Source organism: Osmerus mordax, chromosome 18 (assembly GCF_038355195.1).
Source record: "Osmerus mordax isolate fOsmMor3 chromosome 18, fOsmMor3.pri, whole genome shotgun sequence".
Taxonomy (NCBI): Eukaryota; Metazoa; Chordata; class Actinopteri; order Osmeriformes; family Osmeridae; genus Osmerus; species Osmerus mordax.
Genome location: NC_090067.1, coordinates 1,280,975 through 1,295,891, shown reverse-complemented (window position 1 = coordinate 1,295,891; position 14,917 = coordinate 1,280,975). Strand labels below are relative to the sequence as shown.

Here is a 14,917-nt window from a genome sequence, read left to right as displayed (position 1 = left end):
TAACTAAAGCTAGATAGCTACCGTTTTGGAAAAATAACTTTGGACCGTCGGAAATATTTACAACTCACTCGTCTAAAGGTAAATATTAGTTAATTCCCGGGCAATAGAAAACACAACTTTACGCACTTACTTACTTTCGTTTTCGAAGTGTGTTAGTGTTACACAACGGCATGCTGTAGCCTACTCTACTGCCTTTACTCCTGCATTGCTTGGTATCATGGTTCTAGTATCAAGTGCGGCATATATTCCAGTGCGGTTTATAATCTGATTTACAAACACAAAGTTCCCATTCTGGTGGAGTGCGGTTTATTTTCCGAAGAATACGGTATGTGAAAGACAGAGTAAGAGAGAAAGACTGAGAGACAGAAACAGAGAAAGACTAGAGAATAAACGGTCACAAGATGGACAGAGAGAAGAGAGGAAAGATGGAGTGAAAGTGAAAGAGGGAGGGAAGGGGGAACCAAATGAAGTAAGTAAGTAGTAAGTAAGACTTTATTTATATAGCACATTTCATACAAGAATTGTAGCTCAAGGTGCTTTACATAAAATCAATAAAAACAATAATACAAGTGATAAATAATTCAAACAATAATAAAAATCCCAATAAGATCTCTGTTCAAGAGAGAAAACAACTTTAAAAAGTAGGAAAACCCTTTTGAGATAAAATTACTTAAATGCTTCGGTAAAAAGGTAAGTTTTAAGCTGTCTTTTAAAAATGTCTAGAGTGTTAGCTTCCCTAATATTTATGGGTAATTTGTTCCATAGTTTTGGGGCGTAATTGACAAAGGCCGAATCACCAATCTTCTTATGACTGCTTCTGGTGACCTCTAATAGGCCTGCATTTGATGATCGCAGTGTTCTAGCTGGTGTGTAGTTTATAAAGGAGTTAGCAATGTAGCTAGGTCCTTGTCCAGCCGGCTGGATATAAAAGCATGAATTAACTTCTCTGCATCATTTTGGTTTATGAATGGTCGTACCTTTGCTATATTCCTCAGGTGAAAGAAAGCTGTTTTGGTCACTTTATTAATGTGAGAGTTGAAATTCAAATCTGAGTCCAGGATTACGCAGAGACTCGTCACCTCTGGTTTAAGACAGGGGGTTAAGCCTCCAAGATTCTTAATAAGCATCTCTCTTTTGGATTTGGGGCCACATAGTAGGACTTCGGTTTTGTCTTCATTTAATTTAAGAAAGTTATCATTCATCCATTTGTTTATTGCCAACAGGCAGTTTGTAATGGAATTGATGGCCTTTGCATCGTTGGGTTCAGTGGATATATATAGTTGTGTGTCATCCGCATAGCTATGGAAATCTATGTTATGTTCTCTGATTATGTCGCCGAGTGGTAACATATAAAGAGAAAAAAGTAATGGACCTAAGCAGCTTCCTTGAGCAACCCCGTAGCAGTTCTCATGTTTCTTGGACCTATGGTCACCTAAACTAACATAAAACTTCCTTCCTGTGATATATGATTTCAGCCAGTTCAATACATTATCCGTGAACCCAATAAGCTTTTCCAGTCTATTGATTAAGATGTCGTGATCAATTGTATCAAATGCTGCACTGAGATCTAACAGGATAAGGATAGAGACTTTATTTGCATCAGAGTTTAGTCTGAATGAAGGCGAGACGGTGAAAACAAAAGGATCAGTCAATTAGGTTTACAGCAAACAAATGAAGGACCGACAAACAGTGCTAGTACACACAAACAGTTGCACACACGTTTTAGCAAAGGGCTATACAATACTCCTTGGGCAGAGGAAACAGGATGAAAGGATGAAATTAAACTAATTCAATGTCTTGAGATGACTGGTCCTCTAAGCAGATTGATTGTGGGAAGAAGAACCCATGCCATGTGTGTGTGTGTAAGGATGTTGTGTATGAGGATGGTTCAGAGTGACCTATTTGATTAGAGCTGAGTGGTTGTGATGTTATTTTGAGATCCTTATACACATACTAGGAGAGAAAGTGGGAAAGAGAGAACAAGAAAGATAAAGAGGGGAAAGAAGAGAATTGAGAAGGGGGATGAGACAGAGTGAGCGAGACCTAATCAAAACTGTCATTGATGAATATGTATCCAGGAGTGATGCTGGAAATAGAGTGGGTCTTTACTTTCCTCTTCTCATCCCTTCCTTATGACCCCATCTCTTGTCCTTCTTTTTCTTTCTATTCCTCCCCTTCTCTCTCATGTGGACCTCCAGACCCTCAGATGAATAATTCAAATGTTGACTGTGGAGTGAATATGTGTATGTCTGTCTCTGTGTGTGTGTTTAAATGTTCATGTGTATATGCGCCTGCTGCCATGTATGTTTGTGTGTGTATTTGTCTATGCCAATGTGTATATGTGCATGTCTGTGCCAGTGTGTGTCTGTCTCTGTGTGTATGTGCATGCCTGCGTGTGTGTGTCTGTGTGTGTGTGGCCTTCAGAGTTTGAAATCTCCCTCTTGAGACTCCTTCAGAAAACATTCAGCCCCCTCCTCCCAGACCGCCGCTCCAATTTCATTATTTCGACATTTATGCTCTTCTTTCTTTCACTGCCTCCATTATTCCCTCCTCCCCTGGCCTGCACAGCTCTAATAAAGTACACAACTATGTTTGGCTGCAGACCTGATTAGACACACAAGGTAAAAGGCACTCTGACCTGTGAGAGAGATTTACTTTCAATCTCTACCACCTCCTTCTCTCTCTCTCTCTTGTTTTTTTTTACATTTTCCCTCACTCTCTTTGAATATCTCTCTTATACCTTTTATGGTACCTTTATACATTTATAACATTAGTCAGCCATTACAGTTTTTCTCAATAGCTAAAACACTGAAACCCATTGGCTGAACAAAGTTCTCAGTTGCCTGAACTCATTCAGCTAATTGTGCTGTCTGTTGTCAATACCTTAACCCTTGTGCTGCCTTCAGGTCACATGACCCAAAGGTTCATAACGAACCATCGTTATGTTTACCCAATTTTACCCAATACAAAAACAAATAAAGACAATTTTCTTTTAACCTTTGCAATGTGGGGGGTCTGAGACAGCCCAACGGTTAAAAGAAAATGCTTCACTTTGTTTTTGTATGAGGTAAATTTGTCGCAATACGACGGTGGGTCACAATGACTGATGGGTCAGAATGACCCGAAGATAACACAAGGGTTAAACCCTTTCACATGGTAAAACACCATTTGCAGATCTCACTTCAGCAAAACTAAACACATTCTCAAAACTCATTCTTTACTCGAATGCAATTTGTCATCCATCCTTGTAAACACAAGTGACAACAATCAAATACAAATAGAGAAAACATGTCATTGATTACAGTTTTTCTCAATTGCTAAAACTGACCGCTTGATGGTGTATATAATTTTGATCACTTTGTTTATGATTAGAGAGCAGTGTTTGATTTTGAGCACAGGTAAATCTGTTTTGAGGCGAAAGTTTAATTTTGATCACAGGTAAAACTGTTTTGAGGCGAAAGTTTAATTTTGATCACAGGTAAAACTGTTTTGAGGCGAAAGTTTCATTTTGCAAGTGGAGTCAGAGGTTTTGTAAATAGTGCTTGAAGATGAGGTTTTGTGTTTAATGTTTTCAGAAAATGGAGCAAGGTTTCATAAATTGTGTTCTAGCAATTGAGAAAACTGAAAATGAATGGCATTCATTTACGTAAGTCATTTAAATCAACCATTCACATATAGCAGCACTTACATGCAGAGCAAATCCATTAAACACATCATAGAAAAGGTGTGTGTGTGTGTGTGTGTGTGTATTTGCCTGTGTTTCTATGTCTGTGTGTGTGGCATGGATTCTACTTCATTCATTATCATACTTTTCAAGGTGTTCTCAGAACTAATGAGACTGTTCTGCTCTTGGTGTTTTCTGAAGGGGGAGAAAGAAAGAGAGACCCTGACACTGCGAACACTAATCAGAGATAAAAACAGAGCAAAATCAACAAAGAGTAAAGCTGCTGAGGATCAGAATAAGATGAAGACAAATGATGCAAAGAGAGCTGTAGAAGTTAGCGCTGTTGAATAGGGTGCCTCGCTGCCATTAACTTTGATTAGAACGATCACATCAAACACTTAGCAGGAAATACTTGTCTATTTCATCTTTGTGTTGTCATCCAGTCTTCTTTTTCATTGTTGTGTTTTTTTTCTTCTGATGAGCCATGAGTGTATTAGCACAAGTGGCACATCAAAAACATCAGACTAGTGTTTAAAAGATATGTGATATTGTTTAAATACCTGTTATTCTGTACAACCTGAATGATTATCTGTGCATTATGTATCGTTTATTATTTATCCTGCATTTTGTTTCCATATGATTGAGAATCCATTATGAAATATGAAACTTTGTAGGTGTTCCAAACATGCAGCTTGAAGAACATCAACACTCACACACACACTTGCAAACATACACACACTATATCAATAAACAGTCTCTTGTAAATCATCAATCCCCATGACTGCCTCCCCTCCCCATGCATGATCATACTTCTGGGGGGTATTCCAGGTAGCGGGTTTAACAAACTCTGAGCCTAACCCTGAACTCTGAGTTGAGTTACTTTAAAATTGGAAACTCTGAAAACTCAGTTCCAGAAAAGCTGATTTGAACTCGGAGTACGTCAACTCTGAGTTAAGCGCGCGCATGAGAACTATTAAAAGCCAACATCAATGGAGCTCCGATACTGGGATCAACCATGGCACCCAGCAACAAAAAACCTTGTCCTACTTCACCACACTTCAGATATAAGTTTTATTTCGTGTTCAATCTGAGCACATATTACGGAAAAAAAGCAACACGGCTGTAGCAGCGTATACAATTGGCGTGGGAGACAAACTGCCAAGTCAATGCATACATTTGTGGTAATAGCCAGTCCATACCGTTAATATTACAGAAGAAAAAGTGGGAGACTTAATAAAATAGCATGTTCAATGTTATATTAAATATAAAAACATACTACAAACAGGTAAGACATATTTAGCTTAAGCTTTACGCTTGTGATTGTAGCCTCGAAGTCACCTTGGTTTTAATCATATATCGACATGATACAAAGTAAATATAAATTGGTGCCTATTTCAACTTGTAATAGCAGTTTCCCCCAACAGAAGGCTTTTCAAATCGAATCAAAATGTATTTGTATAGCCCCTTTTACACGCAAGCATGTCTAGGGGTTCACATACGCCCATAGAACTGCCCCTCAACCAACCTAAACCCTCAAGGAAGACAAAGAAAAACTCCCAGAAAAACCCACTGCAGGAGAAAAAATTGAAGAAACCTTGGGAGGAGCAATTCAATGAGGGATCCCCTCATTGAATTTCTGCAAAATACAGGAATTCTTGTATTTTGGCTATATTGACTATATTACGTAGATGGAAAAATGCAGTTCTGGTAATTTGCTTAATATTTTCATCAAAGGATGATGACGATGATGATTAAGATGACGAAGAAACATTGACTGTTGCCGCAGAAAATGGATGCAGAGAATTATGTATGGTAGCTACTGGTAGTTCTCTCCCCATGTACTTTTATTTACAGGCTTGTGTGGAATTGTCAGTTACACTGACATTATGAGAATAATGAATATAAAACGATTTGCACATTCTGATCCTGTTGAACAGAGCATGGATGCAGTATACAGTGATATGTTCATTTAATGGCAGGTGAATTCTGCATGTGGAACTGTGAAATGTAATGCAATCCCATGTATTCCCAGTTACAAGTAAATGAGTTGTACAAATTGCACCTCATGAAGAATTGCCAAAAACTGACCAAGAGATGGTGTAGGCCTACTTAGGGTAGAATAATAAAGGATAATCTTGAAAAAGATTTACTGGAACACCAGTTACAGGAGGATGCATGTAACAGGTGATGTTAATTGAGAAACAATAATCTATATCAATATTAATTGTTGAATTTGCTGACTTTCTATTTTGACCAAGAGATGGTGTACTTAGGGCAGAAGAATAAAGGCTGATCTTGTAAGGCTATCAACCTGCCCCCACCTCTCATATGGTAAAATCTGGAGTTACTGGATGGAGTCTCAACTTGATGGCTCTCACACATCATTGTGTAACTTACTGTGGCATTGCTAGTCATGTTGATAAGTAAGGGTCAAGATTGTGGTGTTATTAGTTGTTTTGGGTATAAAAGGAATTGTGAAGCATCTGTGGATTCTTGATCTCCTGAGACCTTCTCCTCAGCTCTGGCTTGTCCTACTCCTTCTTCCTCACCTCTTGCTTTCTATCTCTAGTTTACAATAATCATGGTAGAGTAGGTAAGAGTTAACCTTCATTGATTTCATTCATTTGCAATATGATTAAATTATTATATTATTTTACCTTACTTTGACCATTATTGCTCTGATTTAACCCATAGAGTCGAATAACTGTAATTCCATTGGTATTGGCATTATTTGGTTAATGTTAATACACTGTTCAGTTTCCCATCTTCCTTCAAACCATAGGGGAATTAGTTTCAGTTGTTTGGCCAATATTGACCCCCTACGATGTTGAAATAGATTTGCTGAAACACCAGTTACAGGATGGTACATGGTCACAGGTGAATCATGTAAATTATAGGAACAATAGCCAATAAACATACTCATTGTTAGATTTCTATTTGTAGGCAATGAAGAAGACCAAATACAATTTCAATTATTTGTCTTTATTTCAGTGGCAAAAAGCATTTGGTCAGTTCTGAGTGCACGTCCACGGCGAGTAACATTAGCGATGTTGGCCTAAGGGCTGACAATGTTGCTAAAATACATTACAGATTGTGACGGGAAACGGTAACGTTAACCTAGGTATTCATCAGGGAATTAAAGCACATCGAATCGCAGTCTTAAAATCCTCTCCCGGCGTATAACTAAGCGAATTAAATTTTGTTCGAGATCGGTTGGCTGAACCAGGAAAGGATATCCCTAGTCTGCCAACGCTATCAGGCTCAGAAAGAGGGGGGGTAGATAAAAACGCAGAGTTTGGCATGGAAAACCTTCTAGCGAGCAGGTTAGTTTCACGTAGTAAGTTACCATGGAAACTTACCAAAAGGTTTCGTTACCTCTCTTTCTGGAACGGACACCTCGGAGTAAGCCTCTTTTCAGGGTTAAACAACTCAAAGTTTTCACTAAACCTGCTACCTGGAATACCCCCCAGACCACACATACAACATATATATATATGTATATATTTTGTAAACACAGAGAAAGTGTTAGATCATTCTCTTTATCAAGTAATACACATATTTGGTGAAGTCAAGGAAGTTTATTACTTGCGGCTGGCTGCAAGGAGACAAAACGCCATGGTGGTACAAAGTTTGCACCAACACGTACACACTAGGACTGTCCCCACTCAGTCGACTAGTCGATTGTTTGGTCAATATGTTCTTGGTCGGCTAATATTTTTTTTAGTCGAGCAGGCGTATGGCAGTGTGAGATGTTGAATGCACACTCTGCCAACAACGGTTTATATTCCATAGTTCGATGTCGAATGTGATGTTTCCTTCCACTTGAAAACCGTAAGTTGGCCTACTTCGCTAATGCATGCTAACATGCGCTGGGTAGAAAAATGTACATGTTGTTCACACAAAATGGTTTGATGAAAAATATTGTGACATTTATAGAAGAAAAAAAACGTTTCAAATTTAGATTTGTCGATTTTCAGAAGTGTTTAGTCAAGTCTTGGTTGAGCAAAGAAAATCTTAGTTGGGGACATCCCTAGTACACACACACATACGCACACACAAACTATCTCCATACACTAACTATGAATAGCTTTGTAGAGAGCACAAAGGCTGAGGCTGCAGCAGTCTGACAAGCCACTGCTTAGAAATAATCACACTGGGGCCTGTTCAACCCTGCTGCTCTACACAACACTCTGTTTACATTACTGAGGGAGGGATGGAGGGAGAGTGAGAGAGAAATGGAAAGAGGTAGAGCTTGGAGGGCGGGAGGGATTTGGCTTTTTTCACTGTATACATAAAAACAAACAAATTACTGCACACACAGACACACACAGATACACTGGAAAGAGTGCTGTAGAGTTCTGTAGTTACAGCCACTCACACCACACTCCACTGATCCTTATTTGGGTCTTATCTGCCCCTCAGGCTGAAAATCTGGACTCTCTCTCTCTCTCTCTCTCTCTCTCTCTCTCTCCTTCTCTCTCCCTCCCCCACTCAAAGTTCAATATGCTTTATTGGCATGAAAGTTCAGGTTAAACAATGTTGCCAAAGCGGTCCCCAATGAAGGTACAACATTTCTCTTTCTCTCTCTCTCTCCCTCTCTCTGTCTCCCCCCCTCTTTCTCTCTCTCTCTCTGTCTCTCCCACTCCCCTCTCTCTATCAGTCTCTCTCCATCTCTCACTTTGGGCCCGATCTTGCACCCAGCGCAATTTACTTTGTCAACGACGCAAGTATCATTCCTAGTTTGCACTCGACGTAAAGCGGACTTTTCCCTCTACAGACGCACGTCGAAATGACCTTGCGCTCCCGTGGGCGGTTCAGCGAAAAAGGAGGCGTGTTCCGGCGCAAACGTTCCCTGGTGCTATTTTGCAGTTTCCGAAAAACAATTCCGCCACTGACCAGGAAAAACGTGGTTTAAAGTCAATGGCGCATTATTCAGATGCTATTTTAAGGGCGCAAGCTTGGTCCGTTCACACTGCTGGCGAGGCCAGGGTCTTCTTTCTGCGAAGCTACGTTACATTGTTTTGATTTATGGCGTGTTACATTTCTTCAATGTTTATAAAAAGATTTTCATGAGAAATCTCTATGTATGTGAACATGATTTGTAACAATTGTGGCAATTTTCTCCCACGCCTGTTTAACCGAAGCTAATTTGGGTGGGTTTTGTTCTCCCATCTCCATCAGAATCAGAATTCGGTTTATTCGCCATGTAGCCTATGTTACACAAACACGGAATTTACTGTGGCAGGAAGGTGCAAACAATAAACATATACGGGTCTTAAATTAAGTAAAAAAGTACAATATTTAAACTAATTCCAAGAACTAAACAATTTAAAAAATAAAATATAGGGTAGGCTATATAAAAATAAGAATAAGAATTTGAATGAGCAGCATGAGCGGGCAATTTAGTGCAATGAGAAAACTGCTCTGCCTTTCCCATACAATGTCACTTATCTATCTGTTACGGCCCTGACTAGAACGTTGGTCTCCTTGGCTGTGAACCGCTCCTGGCGTGCGCCTGGCAAATCCGCCGTTATAATAGCAATCCGCCATGGAACAAGCGCTGCTCTTAAAGGGAATGTGAGATGACGCTCTGATTGGTTTATTGCACGTTACGCCCAAACCACACCCATTAGTAATGTAGCTACTTAATCCGAAGGTTGCCAGTTCGATTCCAGGCTGTGCCGAATGACGTTGTGTCCTTGGGCAAGGCACTTCACCCTACTTGCCTCGAGGAGAATGTCCCTGTACTTACTGTAAGTCGCTCTGGATAAGAGTGTCTGCTAAATGACTAAATGTAAAGTCATTTATCCCGCCGGCAAAATAGCAACCGAGCCGGAGTCCCGCCCACAAAGTTACTTGTGCTTTGCGTTTTGATACTTGCGTTTCAGATCGTCAAAATAGGGGGGTTTATCACTTTCTGTCTTTCTGTTTCTATGTTTCTGTTTTACTCTCTCCAATGTAGACTCCTATCCACAACTGTCCATCTCTCATAGCTTGACTATATCCTGAACCAAAGAAGAAGTCAAAATATTTCCACCCAGCCTGCCACCCAGCCAGCCAGTCAACCAGCCACCCAGGCAGTCAACCAGGGAGGTAGTGAGGCAGATAAGAAGGCCTGCTGTTTTAATGAGAGGCTGTCATAGAGCATTTGACTCTTGAAAGACTCTCAGCCATTACACACACTGTGACTTGACCTCAACCTTCCCCAGCTACAGAACATGACTCATCTCCCCAACAAGGTGTCAAGACAGACAGGCAGGAAGACAGGCAGGCAGAGAGACAGACAGGCAGCCAGATAGGCTAGGAGAAACTTTGGCCAAGATTACTGGCCAATAAGAAGGAGGATAACAGTGCAGGAGTAGGCACATAAGGTCATATTAGAAAGAAATAAGGAATATAAAGTGAGAGAAGAGAATAGAGAAGGAAAGAACAGAGGAGGAGAATGGAGGAGAAAAGAGAGGAGGAGAATAGAGGAATGTACAGGAAAGAAAGCAAAAATAGACAGGGGAAATTAATTCTGACAGGAGAGGCAGATAACAGAACAAAGAACAGCAGGGGTCTGCATCTAACACGTGTGTGTGTGGGTGGGTGTGTGTGTGAGAGAGAAAGAGAGAGAGAGCGCACACACTTACGTTTGTGTGTTCAAAGGGAGTAGACAGAAAACAGTTCATGAGAGTGTGAGGGAGATGTTTCTATTGCACCAGCATGGTGCTCATGGACAAAATCAGTACCAGAATGTCTTCTTTGAATAGATGAGAGATAAATGTGTGTGTGCGAGAGAGAGAGAGAGAGAGAGAGAGAGAGAGAGAGAGAGAGAGAGAGAACCTGCTGACACGGTCCAACACAAAACATTCTACAGGGGCTTTCTGTTTAACACACAGAACAACCTGACACTGTCATGCACCCCCATTCATTTCTCTCTCTCACTCCCTCTCTATCACTCTCTCTCTCTACCCCCTCTCTCTCAAAGCCCAAAAAAGTAAATTAGATTCATTGTCATGTGCACTGTACAACACTGGTTCATTCTGGACAATGACATTCTTATGACATGGCAAGCAACATAAAATGGCTTGAAAAGGAAAATAAATGTGTGTGTAAAATACAAAACATGCAAAATGACATATGCTACAACAAACATTGGGGTGATCACTCTCAGTCTCTCCTACTCTTTCTCCTTCTCTCTCTCTCTCATTCCTTCCCTCCACCCCTCTCTCTTTCTCTCTCTCTATTTCAATTCAATGGGGTTATTTGGCATGAAAGAACAAATGTTCTTATTGCCAAAGCAAAAAACTGTGGAAATACAGAAATATTTGTCATCTATATAAACCAGAGCCTTATACACACACACACACACACACACACCCCTATTTTGACGATCTGAAACGCAAGTATCAAAACGCAAAGTGCAAGTAACTTTGTGGGCGGGACTCCGGCTCGGTTGCTATTTTGCCGGCGGGATAAATGACTTTGCGCCTGGTGCAAATCTAAAATGGGTAGGTCCGAAGTAGCTGCATTACTAATGGGTGGGGTTTGGGCGTAACGTGCAATAAACCAATCAGAGCGTCATCTCACATTCCCTTTAAGAGCAGCGCTTGTTCCATGGCGGATTGCTATTATAACGGCGGATTTACCAGGCGCACGCCAGGAGCGGTTCACAGCCATGGAGACCGACGTTCTAGTCAGGGCCGTAACAGATAGATAAGTGACATTGTATGGGAAAGGCAGAGCAGTTTTCTCATTGCACTAAATTGCTCGCTCATGCTGCTCATTCAAATTCTTATTCTTATTTTTATATAGCCTACCCTATATATTTTTTTTTTAATTGTTTAGTTCTTGGAATTAGTTTAACTATTGTACTTTTTAACTTAATTTAAGACCCGTATATGTTTATTGTTTGCACCTTCCTGCCACAGTAAATTCCGTGTTTGTGTAACATAGGCTACATGGCAAATAAACCGAATTCTGATTCTGATTCTGATGGAGATGGGAGAAGAAACCCACCCAAATTAGCTTCGGTTAAACAGGAAACATGAAAATCTTTTTATAAACTTTTTATATGGGGGGTCAGATGGCTGAGCGGTTAGCGAGTTGGGCTATTAATCAGAAGGTTGTTGGTTCGATTCCCGGCTGTGCCAAAAAAAATGACGTTGTGGCAAGGCACTTCACCCTACTTGCCTCGGGGAGAATGTCCCTGTACTTACTGTAAGTCGCTCTGGATAAGAGGGTCTGCTAAATGACTAAATGTAAATGTAATGTAAATGTATAAACATTGAAGAAATGTAACACGCCATAAATCAAAACAACAGCTTTGCAGAAAGGAGACCCTGGCCTCGCCAGCAGTGTGCACGGACCAAGCTTGCGCCCTTAAAATAGCATCTGAATAATGCGCCATTGACTTTAGACCACGTTTTTCCTGCAGTGGCGGAATTGTTACCTCTCCCACCCCTACTTCATCTCCCTCTTATCCCCACTTTCTCCCTCCCTCTCTCCCTTTTTCTATCTTTCTATCTTTCTCTCCTTTTCCCACTCCCTATTTTTCTCTATCTCTCACTCTTTCCCATTGGGTGGGAAAGATAAAAGATGTTTTTGCTGTGTGGGGGAAAAGGGGTGCCTTGTACAATGTGAGTGAGTAAGTAAGATCCAAACTGGTTGTTGTGATGTAACTGGTGGATAGCTGGCAGTTTTGACTGCCCAATAAAGATTTGTTTTAAGTTAAAGGTCTTCCCTCCCTCTCTCATTATCTCTGTCTCTTCCATTCCCTCTCTCTTTCTATCTCTCTCTCCCACTCCCACTCTTCCTCTCTCTCTCTCTCTCTCTGTCGCTCTTCTCTCTGTCATTTATCTGTTCTCATGGTGGTTCCATCTCAGTGGAAATACCGAGCCCAAAGTGAGCCGAGGTGCAAAGTGAGAGAGGAGGAATAAGGAAAGAAAAGAGAGAAGAAGAGATAGAAGTTCAACATACAGAGTATAATGGATTTTGTTCCTTTCATTTGGTAGATGGAGATGATGCAGGGCAAAGCATGCAGTCCTCTCTCTCTCTCTCTCCTTCTCTATTTATCTTTCTCTCTTTGTCTCCTCTCCCTCTGTCTCTCCCATCTATGGGAGTCAGGTGGCTGAGCGGTTAGGGAATCGGGCACTTCACCCTATTTGCCTTGGGGGAATGTCCCTGTACTTACTGTAAGTCGCTCTGGATAAGAGTGTCTGCTAAATGACTAAATGTAAATCCTCTCTCCTTCCCTCTTTTACTCTCCCTCTTTGCCAACCACCACTACCAAGGTAAACAGTGTAACAAAGTTCAAACTGTCTTGCCTGCTCTCTCTGAGCCCAGGTCAGGCTCATCTGCATCGAGTTCACACCTTGGTCCCGGGCCATCGCTGCCCATCCCGCTACAGTAACCCTCCAATTTGACCTATGACTTTTGACCTATGACCTGTGACTGTGTAGATACATAAGCATCTTCTTAATGGAAAATAATACTTGAATTAAAACAGAGGCTTTACTGCAACTCCTCTGTGTTTACCATACATTGTTCATAAGAATATTAGCAAGCTCCATAAGTTAAAAACTGTTTGCACCTCTAATACAATCAGGCCCATCTGCAACACAATGCCAGAGGAATCCACAACACCTTATCACTCCAGCGACCTTCAAACCACAAAGCACCGTCTGAACCCTTACCACCCCCACCCCCCCAAAGCGACATAGCCATAGTACTACCCCCCCCCCCACCACCACCACCACCCCCCTCTCAGATAGGGTCTTACCGTGTGCGTAGGTTTCCCGGGCTTGGTGGGCCGTCGTAGACTGACAGGATGTCAAAGTCCTCCTCCAAGGCAAAGCCCTGGAACACCAGCTGTATCCTGTTATGCTCTGCTGCCACCACCACCCACGTGCAGTTGGCATAGTTGGGGTACCCATACGGGTAGCCTGGGCTCTCTATGGTGCCGTTGGGATTGTGTAGGGTGTAGCTGCAATTCTGAGCTGGAATGGGAAGAGGGGGAGAAAGACAAAGAGAAGGGGAGAGAGGGGGAAGTAAGAGAGAGGAAGGCAGGAGAGAAGAAGGGAGGGGATTTATGTAGGAGGGGTGGTGGAGAGAAAGAGATTGGGATGGAAGGAGAAAGGAATTAGGGTTAGTTAAGTCATGGAGCTGTTTTTCATTTCAAAACTAAACACCACTTATCACACAGACTCAAACAAAGACCCCCAAAAGGTTACAGACACAAATTGGCACGTACAACCCAAAATCTACTAATGTTAGAGTCAAGCCGCCAATGTCCAATTATTGTCTACCTGTGAAACATTACTTATCTTGGTTAGCATCTGGACGCTTACCGCCAGCTCCTATCTACACTCATCATCTCTCCATCACCTGTTCCCACAGTAACAAGTAGAGAAGGAAAGGAAAGAAGCCTTCATCTGTCTCCCTCTTCTGTCTTTGTCCCTCCCCTCTATTCCTTCTTTCTCCATTTCTCTATCTCTATCTGTCATTCACATTCATTGGGCTTTTCTGTATATAGTTTTTTTTGGCAGCACCTCTCTGGAGCTAAACTATCCTTCTCAGTTTAAATTTAAATTAGTCAGTGAGTGGGGTGCTTCTCCAATACAGAGCGAAAGAGTTAATAAAAGAGGGAGGGAAGAAGGGAAGGAGCGAATGAGGGCAGGAAGGAACTATTGTAAGTCAGACTTTAAATGAATGCTTGATTCTGTCTAGGCCTGGAATGTGTTGAGATTCTCTCCTTCTCTTTTTTTGGTGATTTTCCTTTTTTTATACTAAAGTGTGCGTGTGTGTGAGTGTGTTGCTAGACCAATGCTAATCCAAGTGCATATTCATGTATATTTGTGTGCTTTTGTGTGTGTGCACGCAAGTGTGTGCGTTAGCGCGATGCTAATCCATCATCAGTCATCTGATTAGCTGGTTCCTCCCCTGTCTAACTGATCCCTCTTCCCAGTGATGGCTACCACAGATACACAGCAAGGTTAATGTCAAAGTTAATTTGCAGAGAGACTTGTCTGTTCCCAGCACCACACACTTGCATGTGAGCCCCACACCTGTCAGTCACCGGTCATCACGCTAACCATGCCAGGGAACCAGGGAAAGACAGGGAGTGTTTTAATTTAATTTGGACGCTGTCCAGTTAATTACAGACTCCAGCACTGATGCTGAATCTACGATGTAGCTGAAGATGGCAGGATTTCTGTGTGGTACTAAAGATTTGCATTGAAAATGATTTACATTCCATTATGATGGAAAATG

The 14,917-nt window shown here is 41.4% G+C and overlaps 1 protein-coding gene across 1 annotated transcript in view; it reads right to left on the bottom strand.

Moving 5' to 3' along the window:
- Positions 1-14,917, bottom strand: part of csmd2 (CUB and Sushi multiple domains 2) — a 204,016-nt gene that overhangs the window by 174,123 nt on the left and 14,976 nt on the right. Inside the window, exon 2 of the mRNA XM_067256225.1 lies at positions 13,428-13,644. Within this exon, the coding sequence (XP_067112326.1) occupies positions 13,428-13,644 (217 nt within the window). The remainder of the gene's footprint in view (positions 1-13,427; positions 13,645-14,917) is intronic.